The 20,014-nt window shown below is 54.0% G+C and overlaps 6 protein-coding genes across 6 annotated transcripts; 3 read left to right on the top strand and 3 right to left on the bottom strand.

Annotated features, from left to right (window-relative positions):
* Positions 1–1,826: 1,826 nt before the first annotated feature.
* EV422DRAFT_517305 (ergosterol biosynthesis ERG4/ERG24) lies at positions 1,827–3,696 on the top strand. The gene is made up of 5 exons (XM_053069442.1): positions 1,827–1,953; positions 2,015–2,165; positions 2,234–2,350; positions 2,433–2,876; positions 2,965–3,696. The coding sequence occupies exons 2-5, from the start codon at positions 2,076–2,078 to the stop codon at positions 3,544–3,546; spliced, it is 1,233 nt and encodes a 410-aa protein (XP_052928769.1). The 5' UTR covers positions 1,827–1,953; positions 2,015–2,075; the 3' UTR covers positions 3,547–3,696.
* A 196-nt stretch (positions 3,697–3,892) lies between these two features.
* Positions 3,893–7,373, bottom strand: EV422DRAFT_243969 (rab-GTPase-TBC domain-containing protein). The gene is made up of 5 exons (XM_053065679.1): positions 5,579–7,373; positions 5,364–5,510; positions 5,189–5,286; positions 4,483–5,123; positions 3,893–4,414 (listed from the first exon to the last, which is right to left on the bottom strand). Exons 1-5 carry the CDS (start codon positions 7,208–7,210, stop codon positions 4,239–4,241), a joined length of 2,694 nt encoding a protein of 897 aa, XP_052928770.1. The 5' UTR covers positions 7,211–7,373; the 3' UTR covers positions 3,893–4,238.
* EV422DRAFT_605658 (uncharacterized protein) lies at positions 7,374–11,218 on the top strand. Its single transcript, XM_053073784.1, has 10 exons — positions 7,374–8,171; positions 8,278–8,351; positions 8,535–8,730; positions 8,762–8,793; positions 8,982–9,023; positions 9,099–9,277; positions 9,465–9,563; positions 9,733–9,932; positions 9,985–10,285; positions 10,326–11,218. Exons 1-10 carry the CDS (start codon positions 7,445–7,447, stop codon positions 10,834–10,836), a joined length of 2,361 nt encoding a protein of 786 aa, XP_052928771.1. The 5' UTR covers positions 7,374–7,444; the 3' UTR covers positions 10,837–11,218.
* Positions 11,219–13,057: 1,839 nt separating this feature from the next.
* EV422DRAFT_244119 (uncharacterized protein) lies at positions 13,058–13,990 on the top strand. Its single transcript, XM_053065680.1, has 2 exons — positions 13,058–13,409; positions 13,537–13,990. Exons 1-2 carry the CDS (start codon positions 13,216–13,218, stop codon positions 13,877–13,879), a joined length of 537 nt encoding a protein of 178 aa, XP_052928772.1. The 5' UTR covers positions 13,058–13,215; the 3' UTR covers positions 13,880–13,990.
* Positions 13,991–14,154: 164 nt separating this feature from the next.
* Positions 14,155–16,153, bottom strand: EV422DRAFT_605678 (SecY subunit domain-containing protein). Its single transcript, XM_053073785.1, has 6 exons — positions 16,085–16,153; positions 15,742–16,021; positions 15,405–15,668; positions 14,972–15,330; positions 14,520–14,906; positions 14,155–14,423 (listed from the first exon to the last, which is right to left on the bottom strand). The coding sequence occupies exons 1-6, from the start codon at positions 16,112–16,114 to the stop codon at positions 14,370–14,372; spliced, it is 1,374 nt and encodes a 457-aa protein (XP_052928773.1). The 5' UTR covers positions 16,115–16,153; the 3' UTR covers positions 14,155–14,369.
* A 1,936-nt stretch (positions 16,154–18,089) lies between these two features.
* On the bottom strand, positions 18,090–19,790 carry EV422DRAFT_517326 (S-adenosyl-L-methionine-dependent methyltransferase). Its single transcript, XM_053069443.1, has 3 exons — positions 19,417–19,790; positions 19,130–19,313; positions 18,090–19,044 (listed from the first exon to the last, which is right to left on the bottom strand). The coding sequence occupies exons 1-3, from the start codon at positions 19,449–19,451 to the stop codon at positions 18,292–18,294; spliced, it is 972 nt and encodes a 323-aa protein (XP_052928774.1). The 5' UTR covers positions 19,452–19,790; the 3' UTR covers positions 18,090–18,291.
* Between the last annotated feature and the right edge of the window lie 224 nt (positions 19,791–20,014).

Below are 20,014 nucleotides of genomic sequence, written 5' to 3' on the forward strand. Positions count from 1 at the left end.
CCTCCGGTATCGATCTGTAGTGTGTGCAGCACAGCGATGGACTGTATTGCTATTGCGGCGTCCTGCGACCAGCAACCCGTTTCCGTGGGAAAATGTGCGGAGTGGTGTCAAAAGATGAGCTTGGAAGTACTTGGTGGACTAGTTCTTCCAAGTCAATCGGCGTGTCCTCGTTGCGGCGTGAAAAGTTACTACCGCCGTCAAAGTTGTCCCCCGAGGTTGAAAATTGCGCCTGAGAAGGTGTTGGGAGAATGGTGCTGGCCTGCGCTCGGGTTTCTGGTATGCAGCCGGGATTGTCCGGCGCTGGTAAAGCTTCTCGGCGAGCAATATGAGAGCGGCTCTTCTGGGAAGGAGGAGCGAGAAACTTTCGGTCGTTCCGATGGTATCTGTTCTGACGAGTTCGTGTGGACCCGTTCTTCGAGACGTTTCTGATTCAAACCCCGGATGCTAGTGATTATTTGCACAGAGACCGGAAGCGAATGCGGGAAAAAGATATTCTTCCACTGGTTTATGTATAATATGGGAACGTTTGCGGAAAGTCCTGCAGGTGCGGGTTCCGTCGCTCAGTAGCGTGGCGTTGCGAGCGATGTGGGGTGGGTGGGAAAGTTACGACTCCCCTTGTTGCTGCGAGAGATGTCAAGGCGAGACCCGATACCAGGAGTGAAGAGAGGACTGGGTTTGGAATAGCGGGGTACAGTTGGGTCGGTCGGTCGTCGTCGTCTCTCTCTGTCTGAAATTGAAGCTGGACGAGCCTGGTAATGACGTGAACGAAGCTCTTTCACCGGAAGGAAAAAAAACTTTTTCGGTAGGGGCCTTATTGCAATTGAAGAACGGAGGAAGGTCGCGGAAGGGAGGCGGCCGCTCAGTCGGTCGCATGCACAACCGAACCACATGGCGGGCAGCAGCAAGTGACAGACCCCCCTCCATCCGCCGGTGTGTGGTTATTCCCCAGGAACATTGGACCTCGAATCGTCCTGTTCCGCCCATTTTCTTAATGCGCCATGTTTAGACAGCGACCCGTAGCTCCTCGCAACTCCCTAACAACTGGCGGCCTTCCCTTTCGGACACGTGCGGCGAAACCCCACAAAATGCATTGCCCATTTGGCGGACTTTTCCCCCCACTCTCGAAAAGCCCAAACCCTTGCCATATACATACAGATCCCTCCCTCAACTGTCCGGTCTTGCTCCTACCAATCCCAAGTGCCACTCCAGAGCCCCATACAATGTCCACCATCCTCCGGCCATTCGCAGCTTTCGGCTCCTCGGCCTCCACTCTCTACATGCCTCTCGTCAAGCCAACTATAGTCGCTCAGGCTTTGCGGCGACCGGCACAAAGCACAGGATTGGCGAAGCGGAAGGCAACCAAGGTTGCCCTTGTGGGACTGGCGACCCTTGCTGGTGTTTGGGAGGCTGCTGTTAGATGGCTTTGAACGGGAACTTGGTCTTTACAGGCGTACTTTACCGTTCGGACTGGATTCGACGGTGTTGCAGGCTTGCTGGATTTCGGAGGTGGGAAGCGCCTCTTCGATTCGGTTCGGAATGTACATATGCGTCTTCTCACTTCTGGGTCGGCAGACAAGCTCTCCCGGTTCGTGGCTACTGGGCGGGCTCTCGGTAGTAGAATGCGTTTTGAAGCGCAATCCTTTCTGAACCCCCAATCTTTGTATACATGCATTTATCACCTCTGCCGTATATACATGCCCTCTCTCCCTGTATGTATGCTGTCGGCAAGTCTATACTTGCTAGGTCGGTTCATGCTTGCCCTGTGTTGCCTGTCTTTGGAAAGGAAGAAAGTTTGAGAGTGCTCACGTCACAGTGTCGATCGCGTTGGCAACTGCGTCCTACGCAGTCCTACGCTGGTGAACAGCAAAAGACTGGAGTGGCGTGAGGGGCCCTCAACGCATTACAAGGACGACAACAGCAGTATGGGGCCGGCAGAACGGGCAAGAAGGGAAGGTACTTAGAGGGCTGCTCGGGCGGGGCCTGAAACTCTTCCCAACTAAGCCAACGGCATAAGGAGCACATTCCTCGTGGGCAGGTCAAAGTTCCCACGTCCGGGATTGCTTCCGCAAACAGCGATGACAGACTCAACCACAGTCTCGGCACGGGATTTGGGATCCCTATATCAGTATCTGGAAGTGCTGGCACTGACAATCATCCTACATAAGGCACGTCCGTTCTTCCAAGTTTTGCCTACAAAACCCCGCTTGTGCTGACGGAAAGTCCCCTTTGATAGATCATACCCGTCAAACCGGTCAAAGGCTATGTTTGCGACTGGGACGGCAAACCGCTGCTTTATAGGCTCAATGGGTTGAAGGTCCTGGTGTCTGCGGTTGCATTTTACATTTCACTGGTAAGTAAGAGGCGAGCGAAACATTGTAATTTTCATGCGAAAAAAACTCGACTAAATAGAATCCCTCCCATGAACGTAACAGGACATCCTCAATATTCGCCCCCTCACAACCTTCTCCCACAACTTCCCCGCCATCGCCCTCTCCGCTACCCTCATCGGGCTCACCGCCTCTACCCTCTTCTACATTTTCCCCACCAACCCCCTCGTCCCCGACAACCCTTACCGCCGTACTCTAACCACCGACCTCCTCACATCCCCGCGCAAAACCACTCTCTCCAAACTCCGTGACGCCAACGCATCAACTCATCCGCTATGGCTGCGCTTCTACACAGGCGTGGAATTCAACCCCCGCGTTCAAGGGATCGATGTGAAGATGTTTTTGTACCTGTTTGGAGCGGTGATGTTGGAATTGGTCGTGCTGGCCAGCGTGGTTGCGGAGAAGAGGAGGGATGGCGGTGTGAGTGGGCCAATGCTGTTGTGTGCAGGGATGTATACGTGGTTTTGTGGGGAGTATATGTATCATGAGGTAAATGTCCGGAAGTTCTGTCTAAACCATGGACTACTGGAACTTTGTAACTTTGTTCTCATATCCTGTCTCTCTATCTCTCGTTTAGGACGTCCACCTCTACACCTACGACATTTTCGCCGAAAAAGTCGGCTTCAAGCTCCTCTTCGGCTGCCTCACATTCTACCCCTTCTTCTACCCTCTCCCCATCTACGCCCTCTCCCTCCACCCCACCCCGACCCCGCTCTCACCCCCGCTATCCCTCTTCCTCACCGCCCTGTTCATCACAGGTTGGACTTTGACCCGCGGCGCCAACCTCCAAAAACACGCGTTCAAAATCAACCCGAAACAACCCTACTACTCCGTCTTGTTCGACACCATCCGCATCCCGCAACGCACCTTACCCGGGTCAACCCTCCTCGTATCCGGCTTCTGGGGGCTCAGCAGACACATCAACTACGCCGGCGAGATCATCCAAGCCATCGCGATCGCATTAATCGTCATATCCGCGACACCTGCGGCGGGATGGTGGGTGTGGGCTGCGGCGGTTAGTTATCCGGCGTACTATGTGGCGCTCTTTGTGCCGAGGGAGAGGGAGGATGGACGGGTTTGTGAGGGGAAGTATGGAAAAGTGGTTTGGGGGGAGTATGTGAGGAGGGTGAGGTTTAGGATTTTGCCGTACTGCTACTAGAGTTTGCCGACTATACCCCCGATCTTGAACGGCCAGTGTGTGCTGGAAGGGTGGGTAGTGTCTAGTCTGTGTGACCCACATGGCGTACGCCCAGTAAGGGTAGAATGTAACCTAGAACGTACAACAATCCGATCTCAACATCACAGCAGTACTCTACTTTACATTACCCCACGCAAAATGCGCCAAAAATTACCCTCAAACAAAACAACACAAAAACATATGAGCCCCCAACGCAAAAGAAAACGTCAGAGGGGAGGGATATTACGGGACAAAAAGACTAAAACTGTAATCCAACGATGAGGGATGAACATGAAAAACCAAATTAAGGGAGGGGGTCGAAACCCCCATACGCCGTAAGAAAGGGGATGGGGTGGTGATTAAGAAAGGGGGATATGAGGCCGAGAGATGGTGACTGGCACGGAAAATGTGGGAGTACAGAGGGGACAAAATATGATAAGCCCGAGCTGGGAGCCAGGCGGGGCGGTACGCAGTTGGTGATGACGGATGAGGGAAGATGGTTCGGAAAGGTGTGTGGTTCGGCAACGCAACCGCTCGGCGCATCGCTGTGAGGTATTCGAGGGCATCCAAGAGACGCGGTAGGATGGGGTGAGCGCCGATAGCAAGTCGGGCGTTGTATATGGCGAGACGTGACGGAGCAATCTCCATTTCCACGTTGGGGGTGTTGAAATCGCTCAGTGCCCCCAAACCCTTCTGACAAGCCTCAAGAACCGGTCAGGGTCGTGCACCGTAATCTCCTCCACGACCCGGCGGCGAGCGTCGCCGTCCGGCCCGTCAAGAAGGTCGTCTGGGTTGTCTCCGTTCAGGAGGAAGGTGAGAAGTGTTGACGAGTCGAGGGTCAAAAGTGATGCTGATGAGAATCAAGTAGATAAGTGATTGAACGGAAACGGATGACGGAGTTTTACGATCTACACATACCTTCATACCACTTCAGCACGCTAACAGCCACAACAGGCAGGCTCTCCCACCCCATCGCGGCAATGAAATCCCAGCATTTCACCACCGTCGCGAAATCCAACACGCCTTCCCACCGTTTGCCATCATCTCCTCGGGCATCAGGTGGGAAACGATCAGACGCGCCGCTGCTCCTCGCGCGCCCGACATCCTCGTCATCCTCGTCCTCGTCCTCCTCATCCTCATCCGATGAAGAGACATAGCCTCTCCGCAGCTGCTCAGATAACCGTCTCTGTCTTCTCTCAGGGGCAACCATACTACACAGCCCCAAGAACAGGGTGCGGTACCACAAGTCCGCATACATCTTCGAGCTTATCCCCATCCGTTCGAAATGGGTGACGAGTCGGGGCACATGCAGCGCCATCATGGCATCGTGGGCGGGTATAGCGTGGTCGCGGATGCCGGTGGGTGTGAAGAGGGTGCGGATGTTGTAGTAGGGGCGGGAGAGCATCGGGGCGTGGAAGAGGTGGATGAGGGCGATGAATGCGCGTTCGGATTCCATAACGGTGAGGAGCATGGCGGCGATGGAGTTCATGCCGGGGACGTAGCCGAGGTCGGGGTCGTAGATGGCGTAGGCGTTGAGGAGGTGGGCGAGTGCTTGTTGACTGGTCGGTGCGAGTGTGAGCAAACATAAGGAAGTTCTCATGGAGAAAAACGGTAGACTGCTTACCCTGGCCCTTGTCTTTGCATGAACCAGATATGATTTGCAAAGGTTTTTGGAATCGCCAACATGATGCTTTCGTCGTGGCCTGATGGCTGATCGGAGTACTCCTGGTTGACGAGACGGTAACTAAGTTAGTAGGGATGGTCGCTCTTGAAACGCATGTGGCCCTTTCCACACATACATGGTACTTCTCAATGAAATCTGCCTCCGCCAGTCCAACCTGGCCTGGCGTCATGCGGCTGTAAAGCCCGCTATATGATGTGATCAGATTGTACCACACATGTCCGCGCCATACTTGTGGCACGCCTTTGAATAACCGGGTCAAGAACTACGTCGAGGGCAAATGGTTGGACATGGAAAGAGCCATCAGAGCAGTCATGACCAGCCAACACACACCTGTTGTCCCTTTGCGAAATTAAAAATCGGCGACAACCCCATTTTGGACGGCACGTTGCTTCCATTCACCGACACAATCTTCTGCAGCCCTCCGCCGAGCGCCCGTTCAGCCTCCATGACCGCCGGATGCACAGGAATCTCCTGTGCCATCAATCGCCACTTTTTGCACCTCTCAAAATCCTTGGCGATCATCGCCGCCTCCTGTATCTTATCATTCCGACTCTTCCGCCCTTTGAAGATGACGAACCCAAACGTATCCGCGCGGCAGTACAGCTCTTCCACGAACTCAAAGAATCTATCCGACGACTTTCGGGATGCGGCATCGAGCGATTTGCGCTGTGGTATTGGCTCCCGCGGTTGAGAGCGGAAACGGGCGGATTTGAGGGAAATGTTGGATTTGACGGAGCGGATGGAGCGTTGGGAGAGGGAGGGGGGTATATACCGGGATGCGTCGGATGATTTCCGCCGATCCGGCCGTGGGGGCGGTGGGGATGTCGGTGGTGTGAGGTGGCTATGGGATGAGGATGCCAACCATTCTTTGACCTTCGTACGCTTTGATAACGCCGGGGATGGCGGCGCCGAATCGGAACTGGACTCGAGCGTGCACAGCGTGCGTTGGCTCTCCGTGGCGGAGACGTTGTGTGGGAGAAAGTGATCGGATGGATACAGTTGGTGGGAGCTCGTCGAGACCGAGTTCAATGTCGAACACTTCTCCGCATGGACGCTGTGGAAACTGTCCGTCGACATCACCAGATTGCCGGTATTTACCGTCAATGCAGATTTGGCAACTCCGTACTTGATGTCTGGATCCGCCTCCGACGATACTGCGTAGAACTTTGGCGATGTTGGTGGCGTGGGTGATCCCAACGTGACTCCGCTAAAGGACCGCTGCTTCTTCAGCTTATGCTGCATGCTGTCGACTTTTGTTTCCACTCTCGCCAAGTTGCCTTTCCAAAAAGAGGACATCTTTGTCAGCAGGCCGCTCTTTTTTGAATCGTTCGATTGCAGAGTGGCTGATGATTGCAGGGTGCCAGATGAAGTCGTCCTCTTTCGAGGTTCTAAAACTTTCTCTAGCGTGCTGTGTTTCGACGCATGCACCAGAGTATCTCCAGAAAACTTTGAGCTAGGAGATCTAGTTGACCGCGGCAAGGACTCGTTGTCCTGATATCGCACCGAAGAGTCCCATTCTAGCCCTTCAAACACCCGTTCCGCAAACTCCTTCCCAGCCGCAGCTGGGTCAACCCCACCACGTAGCGACTCGAACCGCACGAGGTCCAGATTCGTGAGAACGTCATCGAAGCCAAGATCTGGCGATATTTCGCCGAGTGTCAGTCGATGATCCTCATTATTCATTGGTGAGGCCGGCCCGGACCTTGTCCGCTGGCGGAGGTATGCATGTGCTGAGAATGACTGAGGTGGTGGTGAGTGCTGCTTCGGCCTGTGACGGTCCTCCTGCCGCAGCTTTTCGTATGCATCATACAGCGATTGCTGCTCCAATTGCTGTCTTTGTTGCTGTCTCAAACGTGCCACTCCTGCCATCCGCTGCAACGAAGGCCGGGCTAGACTGGTGCCGAGCTTGCCGCTCGGAAGTTTGGTGGGCTGCACATCTCCATCTGTCATTCCCCGGACCATACGTTATTATGTGCGCGTCGGTAAGGTATGGCTGCCGGGGATAAACTGGACTTGGCAGCTTCGCCTTCTCTGCTCGCGATGGAGGGTTTCGGGGAAGTCAATTACGGTGGGAAAGTAGGTGCCGAGAGCTTGCGGGGAGTGGTAATTGTACCCCAAATCCGGTTTCTACCGTCAGACGAATTGAGTTCCTCAGTGCCGTTGTTCAGTAACGGCGAACGTCACAAGGCTGTTGGTATGGTGTGGGAACTTTGCGTTCTGATGTTATTCGGACGTCGGGGATGCCGCGATCTAAGTGTAAGCGAGCGAGTACCAGTTATGATACAAGACCTAGCTGAACTGCTCTACTGGTCTACTACTGTACGTGATTGGGTATGGGTTCCGAGAGGATTGCCTTCTTACTGTACGATACAAAACGAGCGTAATATGTATAAAGCTGTCAGCGGGGCTTTTGGCGGCGCAACTTCTCTGGGAAGCAACGTTCTTCAACGCCAGTTCAGGGCAGAAACGTCCCGCCTGTTTCCTCTCTTCCGGATGGATCTGCAACAAGCACGCTCTGTCGCTCGCTCGCTCGCTCGCTTGGTGGCGGGAGGGCAACACCATAATAATATTACTCGCTCGCTCTCCCTCCCACACGCCTCGCACAAGGCGGGCTTCAAACTAACCCCTGGGACAGCTGGTTTTCGGTTTTACTTTGCATCGATGACGTTCTTGAAGATTCCCTTTGCAAAAATGATTGAAGGATTGCAATCAAGTCTAAATTTGCGACATGCGCCTGGGAGAGAAACCGCAGCAACGCATTCAAACCCGAGTCCCAACGCATTGGGGCCCTCCGAGTACCGGCCGCCACCACCGGCCAAAAGTTGGCCGTCGAACGCCTGGAAGACTGTTTTTCGCGTCGCCCCCAACTTCTGCTGTCGCTTCCTGTCAATTGGGTCGGTCGCCTTCTGGCCGCGGGATATGGGTGAGTGTTCTCCCTTCCAAACATGCCGGTGGGTCATATGGCATCGTTGGGGTGGATTCCACAGACATCTTGTGGGAAGCCAAACGTACTGTATGTTGTCAAGCAGTTTACATGTTCAATGCTCAGAGACCGACTCCGGCGAACTTCACCAAGAATACTCTTTCCGGCCAGCCACTTCAAGTGAGCCCATAGCAAAAACGCTTGGATTGGACTGCAACAAACACCACGGCCGGCCCCTTTTGCAACCAGCATGTACTACCGACATACTGACAGGGTTGTCTCCCTTCTCGACTGGTGATCTCCGCCGAAAGCACGACGCATCACCGCTCCCATACCGCAAAGAAGCGTCAAATCGACCTCTAGGATCCAACCGAGCTCCTTTCCGCCGAAGTTCCTTCATCGCCAACGCCAAGTTTGACATCCACCGCCGCAGTGGCACCGCAACACGGGTTAAACGCGACAGCTAGATCCAAAATGTGGGCTCCTTCACACAAGTTTGCGCGACGCATTCTTCTGTTGAGCCCAAGCTTGCCTCCAACGCAAAAACTGGGAAGGCCAGGTTCGTTGCGGCCATCGATCCATTTGTGAAGGCGAGCCCGGGACGGAGGCAATATTATCGGCGGTGGGTGATTCCATTCGATGCAGGTTGTGAGATGAAGCACGAGTTCAAAGTTCCTACATCATCATGGTGTTGATGACTGGAAGCGTGATACCATACCAAAAACATTGCAAGCGAAAGTGGACTTCCAACTTCTCATCTTCCTGAGATTTTTGACGTGCTCACGTGATTGAACATACATGTCCATCTAGATGTCCATCCGCACGGAATCTTGCACCCCTCCTGCAGAAGAGGTGCGTCCAGCGTACGTTAAGGTCCGTGGCTGCTGTGAGAGTCAGTTGAGCCCCCCTATTAGGTTCGATTTGTAGTTAGGACGGGAACACGCACGGAAGCGTGTCCGAAAGAGTCCGAAACGTGGGCTTTCTCTTGTAGCTGCTTGGAGCGTTTCCCTTCCATTCCGCGACGAAAGCATCCAACCTTGGCCGCCGCGGAGTACATACTCCCAAACCACTAACCAGGGTTATCACACCAGATGGCGACTCGGACAGTGCGAAGCGAGAGAATAGGCCCGATTCGACGTTCGAGCGCCGTGGTTGAACGGCAAGCGGGAGGCCATCGGCCCGCAACTCTCAACGTGTCTGCACGGCATGTTGGGTCATCCGTCGCCGCCTAGATACTTCACCTATTGTGTCGAGAAGATTACGGCAAGGAAAGCTTCCCGAATTTCGGTGTAGGTGGACTCGAGGGCAACTATATGAGGCGTATTTGGAGCTTGACGACGTCGCTCCCGATCAGTTCATGTTCCACGTCTGTGTCCTGACACGCGAGGAAAAGTGTGTAACCTATCCGGTCTACCACCAGGGGGAATGTTCCTATAACGGCAGAACCTCTGAATGCTGCCTTTTTCAAATGACCGACCGATCTCGTTACAGAGTTCCGCCTGGAGTTGATCACGTCCGACGGAGACCACATCCATACAACGGACCGGCGCCCTGCCAAAAGTGACTGCGACGAGCTTCTCGCGCACCGCGTCAATCCGGATGATATTGTGAGGGAAGATGATTTCTGCCCCGTTGAAGATGATCGTGACGACGACGAAGACGACCGCGATGACGACGACGCGTGGGAAGATCATTCCAAGTCAACGACATTTGTAAAGTATGTCCTTGTCGCATGGCCGCGCTTTCACGACATCCTTTATCGTATTTACTTTATGAACACTGCGGGGATCGTCATTGCTTGCGGGTATATCAGGCGACGAGGCAGTCGACGCCATCCGGCGCGTTTTACGTCATGCAGGCGCTGAACTGGGACAACGATCGGGTCTCCCAATTTGCCAGGTCCTCTACGAAAAAGCGATCGAGCTTATAGACGTTGATTGGATTCTCTTCGCCATGGACATCCACCATATCGATGTCAATACGTGGGAGGTCGAGACGCTCATTGCGTGTGTCCGCGCGCATTTCCCGTGGGCCGGCCTAGCAAATGAAAAGCTGCTCGTTCAAGCCCTGAGGAGGCACTTTGGCCGCCCCTGGATTGCCTCAGACTCCTCGAGGTTATACCACCTGAGCCGTCTTTCTCACTTTTTCGCCAAGAAATTCGCTCCTTTCTGACTCCCGGGTTGCGCGATTATTTCGGCACACATCCCCCTGTCAAGGGAAGATTCATCTCTACCTCCCTGAGGAACGACGTCTTCCTTCTTACTTGGTTTCTCGAATTGTGCTCGTGCGCACCGCCCTATACCTTGTCTCCGCTCGTGGAGGAGCTACCGGCGCTGTGGTGGCTGCCCTCGCATCCCTGTCACATGCTTCTCCGCAACATCGTTCAGACGCTGCACCATGCAACTCGAGCAGATGGGCGCTGCCGGACAGCCTTACGCGATCCCCGACGCAAGTTTCCCCAAACACAAAGAATTTGAAGCGTTCCTGCGCAGCCCGCTGTCTTCGAAATCCATCTATGGCTTCAGCTGCTCATCAAGGATGCCACCGGCGTCCTTACAGACTAAACGCTCCGGATGAGTGCGAGCGGTGTGACGCCCAATGCACACGTCGTAATCACCAAGTCGCGCAAGAACTTTCCCCACTGGGGCATGTTGATGATGCGTAGGCGCGAACAGGCGGCTATGCTGCGTCTCTTGCTCGTGGAAGGTGGACATGCGCCGCTACCGCAGAAACGCGCATACTCACCGGACGTTGTTGGAAGTCGAAAGATCGAATGAATTCGTAAATTCGGAGAACGAGGGTTAAGCCTTGGACGTATATGCCAGGGAGGAGACTTTCAGAATCGGCGGACTATCCTTCATTTGCCGTATAGACAGATTTCGTTCGCTGGCGTCGCAACCCTCGGCCGTAATGAATTAGGTTTGATACATGGGGCTGTTTGATAAGCACGATAAGTACTAGGTAGGACTAGGGTTAGATAGGGTGCGCTTTTTTGGACCGAGTACATCATAGGGAACACATATGGATTGGTTTTTGTTCGGTCAAAATTGTTATGCTTGTGCAGTGTGCACTGACTGCTGGAGGTGATGGCCCACTGACGGCAGTGACGGGTACTTTTTTAGATTTTAGAGTTTCCCGCCCCCCGGTCAGACCGGTCTAAGCCTCAACGCGGTAAGTACGAAAGCTCATGACTAATGCATGCGCCACCCGGAATTATGCATTGAAATTTCCGTGAGGTGGACAAGCCTGACCTCGATAATTCGTGGGTCTCGATTGGCAATAATCTTGGCGCACACGTGGGACTTGGGAGGATCGGAGGCTGAGAGGTTCCCTTCACCTTTTTCTCCCATCATGGGATCGGCGGAAGGAAACTCAAAAAACCGTCCACGTAGCCCTCCACCCGCTTTCCGACGCATGGGAAGGTTCTCGAAAACATTCGAAGCCACAACCACAAAGTTTTTGTAAGTGGAGGCGATCGGAAGTCATGGGGAAGGGGCATGAATCATCAAACGTGCGAACTCGCCCACATGCAAATTTCATATTGTAGATTGCTTTGTCCACTTTGAACGTGAGTACCGCCGACGGAAGAGATAGCGCTGGACGTGTCAGGCGGTGGACATGGGCTGTGTCCCTGGATACTCCTGACTAACACACCGACCCTAAACGAAGGTCGAAGCGATGTGGGTGAGCATGGACATCCTTTCGGAGGACGGCCGCTCGTCTATAAAAGAGCGGGCGTGGTCGGGCATCTCCTTACTTTCTTCAGCATCAGCAAATACAAAGCAACATCTTCTAGTCTTCGACTACCCAACATAAAACAGAGACTCTCCCCCTGCCTTCTACACCAACCTACCCACACATCAAAATGGTGAACGTTACCCCATCCCACCTGGCCTCCTTCGCTAACAAGGGCCACCTCCTCCGCGGGAAGCACGCCGCCAAGGACCTCGACTCGCAAATGCGCTCTTCGCCATCATCGGGCAGCCCATTGCGATTGTCCAAGACGCTAACACAGGGCTCGAATGCGTCGACGGAGAGCGTGTCGAAGATGCGCAAGCTCAAGGCGCTCTTCTCCAGTGTTACGTGGAAGTGAGATCACTCAATCCGTTCGGCACATCGCCTAATGCCCGGCACCACCAACCACTTGCGGTAAGCCAAGCCAGGGCTCCCGGGAGAAGCTTATGGCGCTGATCGCCTCGGCTCTCCCCGACTCTCCCGGTACCAGCTCCATCTATACCACCCGAAATGCCGCTCGCACACATCAGCGAAGCGCGATACGGATACATCCGAAAAGTCTCCCCGAACATCGTTCAACGGACATTACTCTCGTCCACTGTCAAGGCAAACATCATGCCGCAATTTTGAGACCATCCATGTAGATAGTCGACCCTTTTTGAACACCCCTTTGTAATCCCATTTCTATACGCTATGCTCTCTCCGTTAATGAAAATTCCTAAAACAAACTTGCAATCTTGCTCCACTTTTCGTGTCGCTCTAAAGCTGGAGTTGAAGATGGACGATAAGGTTCTGACAGCTCATCAGGTCCTCTTGAGTTAATATCATCGCGATTATGCGCCTTCGTTTCGTCCTTATCTTTGCTGCAAACGGCTGGACTTCCATCAGGGTACTTTGCATGAATGCACTTCATCCTCGTCGATCATCAGTCAGCCGGCTGTCGGCTGTCGACTGAAACGGCGATCAGTCTGGATATTCGATGATGTGACAGTCCCTGAACAGGGAAAAGGCAGTCAGCAGATGCATCATGATTCGACGGAAGCCAGGGTTGAACAGGCGTTGTTGAACAGTGTCGAAGGCGGCGTGTCGTTGCTCAGTCAACATGGCCGCAATGCGGAGGAGTCACGCGCCGTTTCTTGCGCCTTCCTTTCCTTCCTTTCTTCTTAGGCGCCTTATTGCAACGGGCACAACGAGGAGCTTGAAATACCACCCACTCCCGGCAACACCCAGCTCGCCAAATTCCTCCTACCATCACCAACGCCAACAGCCACCGCCCACTCTCACCAACAACCACGCCAGCACCGCCAAAATGAAGTCCTTCACCCTCCTCCTCGCCCTCGTCGCCGCCGTCTCCGCTCAAACATGCGCTCCCGCAAACTACGAGCTGTGCAAATCCAACGCCGTCGACTTTGAGAAATCAACCTGTGGCCCGTTGGCAACTGGCCCCGCTGCCAATGCGACCCTGAACACTGCTTGTCTTTGCTATGCGGCTGTTAACAGAGTGTGAGTATGAGGGGTGGTTTTTGCGTGTGTTTTGGAGGTGGAATGAGAGTGGAAATGAATGGGCCTCTGCCCAATTTCAGTATCGTCCACACCATGTCCTCAAACGTCTCTCTCTCTTTCTCTACAGTAACTGCTACGCCCAATGCCAAGGCAACCAAACCGTCACCGACGAACTCAACAGCGTAGCTCTCCCCTCCCAAACCGCCCGCTGCACCGCCGCAAACCTCAACCCCGCCGCCCTCCCACAACCCGCCCCCTGGGTCAAACTGCCTCTCACCACTTCCTCCGCCGTCGTTGCCAGCCCTACTTCTACCGCCTCCCAGACGGCTGTTGCGACCTCGTCTGCTTCCGCTGCTTCGAGCACGGCGACCCCGACCGGTACCTCTGCGAAGAACGGTGCGGCGGAGGTCGCGGTAGGTGGCGTGTCGGCTTTCGCCGCTGCCGTCGCCGCTGTATTTTTCTCCACCTAAAAGCAATAGGGACGGGGACTATCCTCACCTTCGATCCGCAGTCGGCTTTAACGTATTTTCGCTCGTGCTACACCGGTGTATCTCGACTTTTTGTCCATCTCTTATAGAAATCTAGAGCTACAGCTCCGTTTTCTCTGTATCAAATCCCCGATTCAGTTGTAATTATCCAGGGCGACGAAATCTGTGATTTCACCCCTAACGTACGTAATAGTAGACCAAATAATGGCGTACTCTTCCCTCGACTTCAGCGGCAAAAGTGTAATATTTACGATGAAAAGCACATGGAGAAGGGGCGCCGTCAACAATAAAAACTCTTCTGCAAAACATTCTCTAAATAAGGTGTGGGCGGTCGGACCCTTCGATCCTTGCTTCCGGTTTCTACGACCCAAACTTCTCTTCGACCTTGTCTTTGGAAGACAGCGATGAACGCATTTCAGACCACGCGCTTCGCGACCGTAGGCATGTGCACGGGCAGTTCCAAAACTTCTGTTTAGAACATTGCTTGGCCTTCCTCGTACTGTTCCTTGAGGAAAATCTCGAAGTACTAATTTGTCGACAAAGTAGAGGGCGGGTCAGAGTTGGTACCTTCATCGGAACCCACGCAAAACTACGACGAAGGGAGCCGAACCCCGAAACGCACCTGGTAGATGATAGTAACAGCCAACAGAATCCCCGTGCCGGACCCAATAGCGCCCAACAAATCCGCCGAGACGGACAAAGCCCCAATGCAAAGCCCGCCAAACGCCGCGGCGGTAGGGATGATGCGCTTCAACTCCTTGTACATAGACTGGTCACGGTGCCCGCGCATAACGAGCTGCTGTTCCTTGAGTTGGCGGGCGACGTCGCGCGGGGAGGAACCGGAGACCTCGATCCAGGTCTTGGAGAGGAAGGCGCAGGCAGAAAGCATGAAGGTGACGTAGATGACAAAGTGGATCGGGTCGACGAAGGCTTCTTTCAGGCTGTGGGGTGGGGAGATGTAGTAGGCGAAGCCGCTGGCTGCTTGTTCCTGGGGGATACCCTCGGGACTCTGATTCGAATGAGAGGATAAGATCAAGATACGCTCCCGGCTGATGTCAGCTTCCCCCGACGTACCTTCCACACTCCAAGCAAGCGAACGAGAAGGTTGTCAGGCCACCGCTTGTACAACAACTGCGAGATAAAGAACACATTCGAAACCAGAGCCGACTGGAGCATGATGGGCATGTTGGAGGTGTAGAACAGCTTGATGGGGTAGTTTCCTTGCTGACCACGGTACCGGTTCGACTTGACAGGGATCTCGATGCGGAAAGACTGGAGGTAGATAACGACGGCGAAGACGACGACAGTGGCGATCAGGTTGGACAGGTTGGGGAGGTTTTGGCGGTACATGGCTTCTTTGAGGGCGCGGAACTTGTCGCTGCGCGTGAAGAGGAGGTGGAAGAGGGCAACGACAGCTCCCTCGAATTCGGTTCCTGTGATCAGAGGTTTACTGCATCAGTTCACGCTGCCTTCTCATCGCAGTCGCGTCCCTTGGAACTCCCCCCACCTCGGCCAGTGTTGTACGTAGTCGGGCTGAAAGCCTTCCAGATGATCGTCTCGCAAATGTTGGTCGCAATGAACAACGAGATTCCAGAGCCGAGACCGTATCCCTTCTGCAAGAGCTCATCGAGCAGAAGGATAATCAAGGCGGCGATGCACAATTGCAGGATCAAGAGGAGCGAAATGGCGGGGCCAATGTCTTTCGGGTTTCCGTATACACCGGACCAGACGGCAACGGTGGCCTGTCCAATGGCGATAACCATGGCGAAGACTATGGTATGAAGAGTATGAGTCCAGATAAACCCGTTCAAGGTTCCAAAGCAAGCTCAGGTCCGCCAACTCACGTTTCTGCGCGCCGGAGAACAGCGCCCGGTCCTCCTTCAACGAATGGTCGACCTCAATAATATTGGCACCAGCCAACAACTGCATGATCATGCTCGACGTAACAATCGGCGTGATACCCAGCTCCATCAGCGTTCCTCGGTTGGAAGCCATAATCACACGCAGCCAGTACATGGGGTCCGACGACTCGGACGACATGATTCCAAAGAGCGGGATTTGCGAGCAGACCAGGAAAATGAACAGAGTGATGGCTGTCCACATGACCTTCTCCCTGAATTGCACCTATGGGAACCATGCGTAAGCATCGTGACCAATACTCAAATCTGGCAAGCGAGAGTCTCTTACTTTGCGATCGGGGGAGACGACCTCAGGCATCAAGGCGATAAATGGCCTGAGGACATGGAGAAGTCGAACTGCGGCGGGCGGGAGAAACGAAGGGAAACCCGTTAAAGATCATCACGGTCGAAGGCGTTTCCCTAAGCCACACATGCACCACGGCCACCCGGGATCCAGTATCCCTCCTCTAACTGAAACACTCACAAGACATATTGACGAAAGCAGCCGTTGGCAGTCAAACCACTAGAGGGTAAGGTTCAGGTTCAGGTCAGTGAGAGTCAGGATGGCGGAAATATGAGAAAACATCAATCACAGCCCCGTCCAGACGCAGTTGATCGCTCTCCTTACAACGGGCCAGCTCCCAAAAACATGTCTTGTAGCGTACCTGGGAGGAATGCAGCAGCTGGAGTGTATGCCTCTAGCCGGTACTTCTTGCGGTGTGATCCGTTTGGGCAGAGCGAGCGAGCGGGCAAGGGCAACTTTGGACTTGCGGCATCGAGTCGCGACCGCCACGTCGATTGGGAGGTTTAATTCGCGCTGCTAGTGCTATCACTTAGACGCACGTGACTTGCCAGAACAAGTCGCACAGGCCGCTTTGCTACGTAATCACACGCGTCGAGTTCAAGGCGTGGACCTCAACGCGTGGGACCTGGAACTCACAAACGCACCCCAGTCGCAGCAACGCTCGAGAGCGATCGGGTCGCCCAACCTGGCCTTCGATACCAACGTAGAAAGAGCCAATGTAGAAAAGATACAGGGGTTGCCCTCTGTCGCTCATCAACCATGTCCGGACGTAGACAGAGAACACTAATTGCGGCGCACATCTCAATGATTTCATTCTGTTTGGGGCTTTTAGGGCCTCTGAACTGTGAGGCTACCCTTGGCAATGATATGCCTGTGGTGGTGATATTGCTCTCGCTTTCAAATCATCACCACAAATGCCCCCGTGAGCCTCGGCTGTGTCTTTGGCTCGAACGGGCATCCTTACTTTTGTCGTCACTACGGTCCGACATGGCGTGCAATTGGGTAATGTGGGGCGCCAACGACAGGCCCGTGGGGTTGAAATAGGGAGGCTCAGATGGCTACCGCACTTCCAGGACAGAGGCGCAACGATTCTGTAGCATCCGAAATTTGGCAATATGCGAGACGATGCGAGGTCTGTGATTTCGATGGGCGGTAATTGAGCACCGACGGCTGAGGGCCTTCATGAATTCCGATCAAGGGCGTCAACGACTGCGAGGGTTGTCGGCGGTGATGAAGACGGGCAACGGCCGTGGGCCACAGCGGAGGAGAATCAAGAGCGAACAGGCTAGCGTTGCTGGGGAATGGGGGCAACGCGAAGACAGAGGCGGTGGAGTTTATAAGGGGCGGGGTGGTACGGAGGTTTCCGAATCTCCTCATCGCACTCAGCACCGTCGCAAAGCATTTCATCTCATCCTCTCTGCCACATCCCCATCGTCCATCACCAACATGAAGTTCACCGCCACCATCGTCGTCGCCCTCATCGCCGCCCTCCAAGCGGTTGCTGACGCTCCCACCGAGAAGAGCAAATAGTACGGTCTTACCCCGAAGGAAGTCTCTGCCTTCGCCACGCCCCTCCCCGCCCACGTCCACTGCTAAGGCTGGCCCAGTTACCCCATCTGCTGCGACGAATATGACTGAGACGGATGCCAAACGTGAGGAGTTGCATCTTGCAAACGGGACGATATCTTGAAGTCTGGTATGTTTGTAGCTAGTTTTTTATCGTCGCAGTGTTGCTTGCTATCTCCTAGTTTATATATATGAGAATGAAGAATGCCATATGCGGCCATCCCGATTTTCTGGAACTTAATCGCGCCGTTGAACCGTGCCTTTGACATACTGTATGTACGTAAATGGGATGCTCCATTGGCGCGGATCTGGAGCGGCTGATGAGCACCGTGCGTCCACAAATGTGCCGTTAGCCTGCGCTGGTTGAAAGTTGTGGCATCAAGAGTTGGGAGGGAACAAAGCGTGCGGACATGAAAGGATCGAGTTGATGAAACAAGAATGTATTCGCTATATGACAAACATTGGCAGACATGCCCGAAAGTCTAGACCGGACAATGCTACAGGACATGTAGGGAGAACTACATACGAATGAGGATTTCCTACGTACACGACATAAGCAAGTCCATTGCCAATCCGGCTCCACTCAGAAAAAAGGCGGGGAGGATCGGAATCTTGCGACGTTGTCCCTAGTGAGTAAGATTCAATGGCTTCTTCGCCCTGGCGAAAAAAATCGTCCTTTCCGCTTTCATGGCCCCTTGTTCAAATTTGGCTTTTTCCGGCAACGGCATGAATTGAAAATCTACCAGCCCCGCGCCGTCGAAAGCCGCTTTGACCGTCTCCTCGCCAAAACTCAAGACCTTGATGGCCTTGCGCACCTCCTCCGGGACCTGATCGATGTGATCAACGTCAAGATGGCTGTGAGGAGTTTGCTTGGAAGCAGGGGTATGATGCTCGCCATGTATGTGCTGGCCATGCTCGTGGTTGTGACCGTGTCCTTGCCCATGTTCATGACCGTGCGCATGTCCGTGCCCGTGGCCGTGCCCATGACCATCTCCGTGTCCGTGCCCATGGCCGTCCCCGTGGCCGTGATCGTGCCCATGTCCGTGGCCGTAGCCCCCGTCATGATGCAAGAGATCAATGATGAGCAACACACCGCCAGGCTTCAGACGTTCCGCCATCCTCTGCGCGGCCAAGTCCACGTCCGCAAAATGGTGAAATGCAAGGCTGCAAGCTACGATATCAAAGCCATAAAACTCCGCTGATGCAAGTGCAGGGTCGGCTGGCTGTGCCAAGAGGTCGCCTTGCTGGGCGGTCACTTTGATGTCGGTCTTCGCAGTGGAAGTATCGTTGGGAACCGTCTGGAAAATTTGCTTGTAGACGTCCAACATTCCAGAGGAAACGTCAACGCCAGTCGCGGCAGTGATGTGAGGTTTCAGCGCCTGAACGAGAGACAGATGTGTTAGCTGCATTGTTACGATGGCAACGCAATAGAAAACCCTCGAATAAAGCGGATGTGATGCTCACCTTGGTTACCATTCCAGTCCCGCAGGCGTAATCCATCAAGCGGACTTCTTTCCGGCTTGAGGAGCGGTCGTCGTCGGTAGCCCAATCGAGGCCGATCCATCCCACGTTTTTGCGAATGGCGGTATGAAGTTGCTCGGAGAGGATCTTATGCCAGTCCTTCTCATTGTAGGTCGATGCCTGCGCACTAAAGACGTACTTTGTCAGGTTGCTTGAGGGCGGTTCGGGCCGTAGCGCGAAAATCTGGGAGAAAAGTCTGAATGTGCGTTCAGACGTGATCATTGACTTACTCAAAGTACTTTGCGTTCTCCTGTGCAAGACTCATGGCGACAGCGTAGACAGGATCAGCTAGGTTCAATATGGGGTCTTGATTGGGCAGCGGCAAGAGAAAGACCAGGCGCCAAGAAGACCACCGCTTTAAATGTGCCGGAGTCAACAAGGCAGCTTGTTGCAGCGGAGAGACGGCCCGAGACCAACATACCGCCTGGCTTTTATAGCCGCTGAGAGACAGTATTAGTTTGCTGTCCACGTGGCCGACCACTGTTGGTTGCTCAGTCCGGTAGGAATCCCGTCGGGTCTCGCAGCTTCTCACAAGTCTGGAAACGCATTTGTCACGCCTGGGACTTTCATCAGACGCGTTCAATTCAACCAGCACTCCATTGGCACTCCGTTGGCATTTCCGCCGCAGGTCATCCTCACAGCAACCCTGCCACTGTGTCGCTCGCTATTGGTTTTGCGCCACTAAGCCCCGGCCTCTTTGCTCCCGAACGCTTGAAGTGTGATTCTTCTTCACGGATATGGTGTGTACAGTAGTGTATTTGCATGGTTTTGCTTCGAATCAAGTCGTGGGCACTCTCGAATGATGCAAGGTCACGTGCTCCATCGAAC

The sequence above is a fragment of the Fimicolochytrium jonesii genome (genome assembly GCF_025526975.1).
Source record: "Fimicolochytrium jonesii strain JEL569 chromosome Unknown EV422scaffold_3, whole genome shotgun sequence".
Taxonomy (NCBI): Eukaryota; Fungi; Chytridiomycota; class Chytridiomycetes; order Spizellomycetales; family Powellomycetaceae; genus Fimicolochytrium; species Fimicolochytrium jonesii.

What these genes read in the sequence shown, in the direction of transcription:
- EV422DRAFT_244119 (XM_053065680.1), top strand. Translation starts at nt 13,216, where the DNA reads ATGAAGTCCTTCACCCTCCTCCTCGCCCTCGTCGCCGCCGTCTCCGCT. An exon ending in TATGCGGCTGTTAACAGAGT is followed by an intron (nt 13,410 to 13,536) that starts GTGAGTATGAGG and finishes CTTTCTCTACAG; the next exon opens with TAACTGCTACGCCCAATGCC.
- EV422DRAFT_243969 (XM_053065679.1), bottom strand. Translation starts at nt 7,210, where the DNA reads ATGGTCCGGGGAATGACAGATGGAGATGTGCAGCCCACCAAACTTCCG. An exon ending in ATGCAAAGACAAGGGCCAGG is followed by an intron (nt 5,124 to 5,188) that starts GTAAGCAGTCTA and finishes CGCACCGACCAG; the next exon opens with TCAACAAGCACTCGCCCACC. An exon ending in CGTGCTGAAGTGGTATGAAG is followed by an intron (nt 4,415 to 4,482) that starts GTATGTGTAGAT and finishes GATTCTCATCAG; the next exon opens with CATCACTTTTGACCCTCGAC.
- EV422DRAFT_517305 (XM_053069442.1), top strand. Translation starts at nt 2,076, where the DNA reads ATGACAGACTCAACCACAGTCTCGGCACGGGATTTGGGATCCCTATAT. An exon ending in TGACAATCATCCTACATAAG is followed by an intron (nt 2,166 to 2,233) that starts GCACGTCCGTTC and finishes CCCCTTTGATAG; the next exon opens with ATCATACCCGTCAAACCGGT. An exon ending in GGGAGTATATGTATCATGAG is followed by an intron (nt 2,877 to 2,964) that starts GTAAATGTCCGG and finishes TCTCTCGTTTAG; the next exon opens with GACGTCCACCTCTACACCTA.
- EV422DRAFT_605658 (XM_053073784.1), top strand. Translation starts at nt 7,445, where the DNA reads ATGGTGTGGGAACTTTGCGTTCTGATGTTATTCGGACGTCGGGGATGC. An exon ending in TTTCCGGCCAGCCACTTCAA is followed by an intron (nt 8,352 to 8,534) that starts GTGAGCCCATAG and finishes ATCGACCTCTAG; the next exon opens with GATCCAACCGAGCTCCTTTC. An exon ending in ATTGCCTCAGACTCCTCGAG is followed by an intron (nt 10,286 to 10,325) that starts GTTATACCACCT and finishes TTTTTCGCCAAG; the next exon opens with AAATTCGCTCCTTTCTGACT.
- EV422DRAFT_605678 (XM_053073785.1), bottom strand. Translation starts at nt 16,114, where the DNA reads ATGCCTGAGGTCGTCTCCCCCGATCGCAAA. An exon ending in TCGTCTCCCCCGATCGCAAA is followed by an intron (nt 16,022 to 16,084) that starts GTAAGAGACTCT and finishes TGGTTCCCATAG; the next exon opens with GTGCAATTCAGGGAGAAGGT. An exon ending in TACGTACAACACTGGCCGAG is followed by an intron (nt 15,331 to 15,404) that starts GTGGGGGGAGTT and finishes CTCTGATCACAG; the next exon opens with GAACCGAATTCGAGGGAGCT.
- EV422DRAFT_517326 (XM_053069443.1), bottom strand. Translation starts at nt 19,451, where the DNA reads ATGAGTCTTGCACAGGAGAACGCAAAGTACTTTGA. An exon ending in GAGAACGCAAAGTACTTTGA is followed by an intron (nt 19,314 to 19,416) that starts GTAAGTCAATGA and finishes GTACGTCTTTAG; the next exon opens with TGCGCAGGCATCGACCTACA. An exon ending in GGACTGGAATGGTAACCAAG is followed by an intron (nt 19,045 to 19,129) that starts GTGAGCATCACA and finishes TCTCTCGTTCAG; the next exon opens with GCGCTGAAACCTCACATCAC.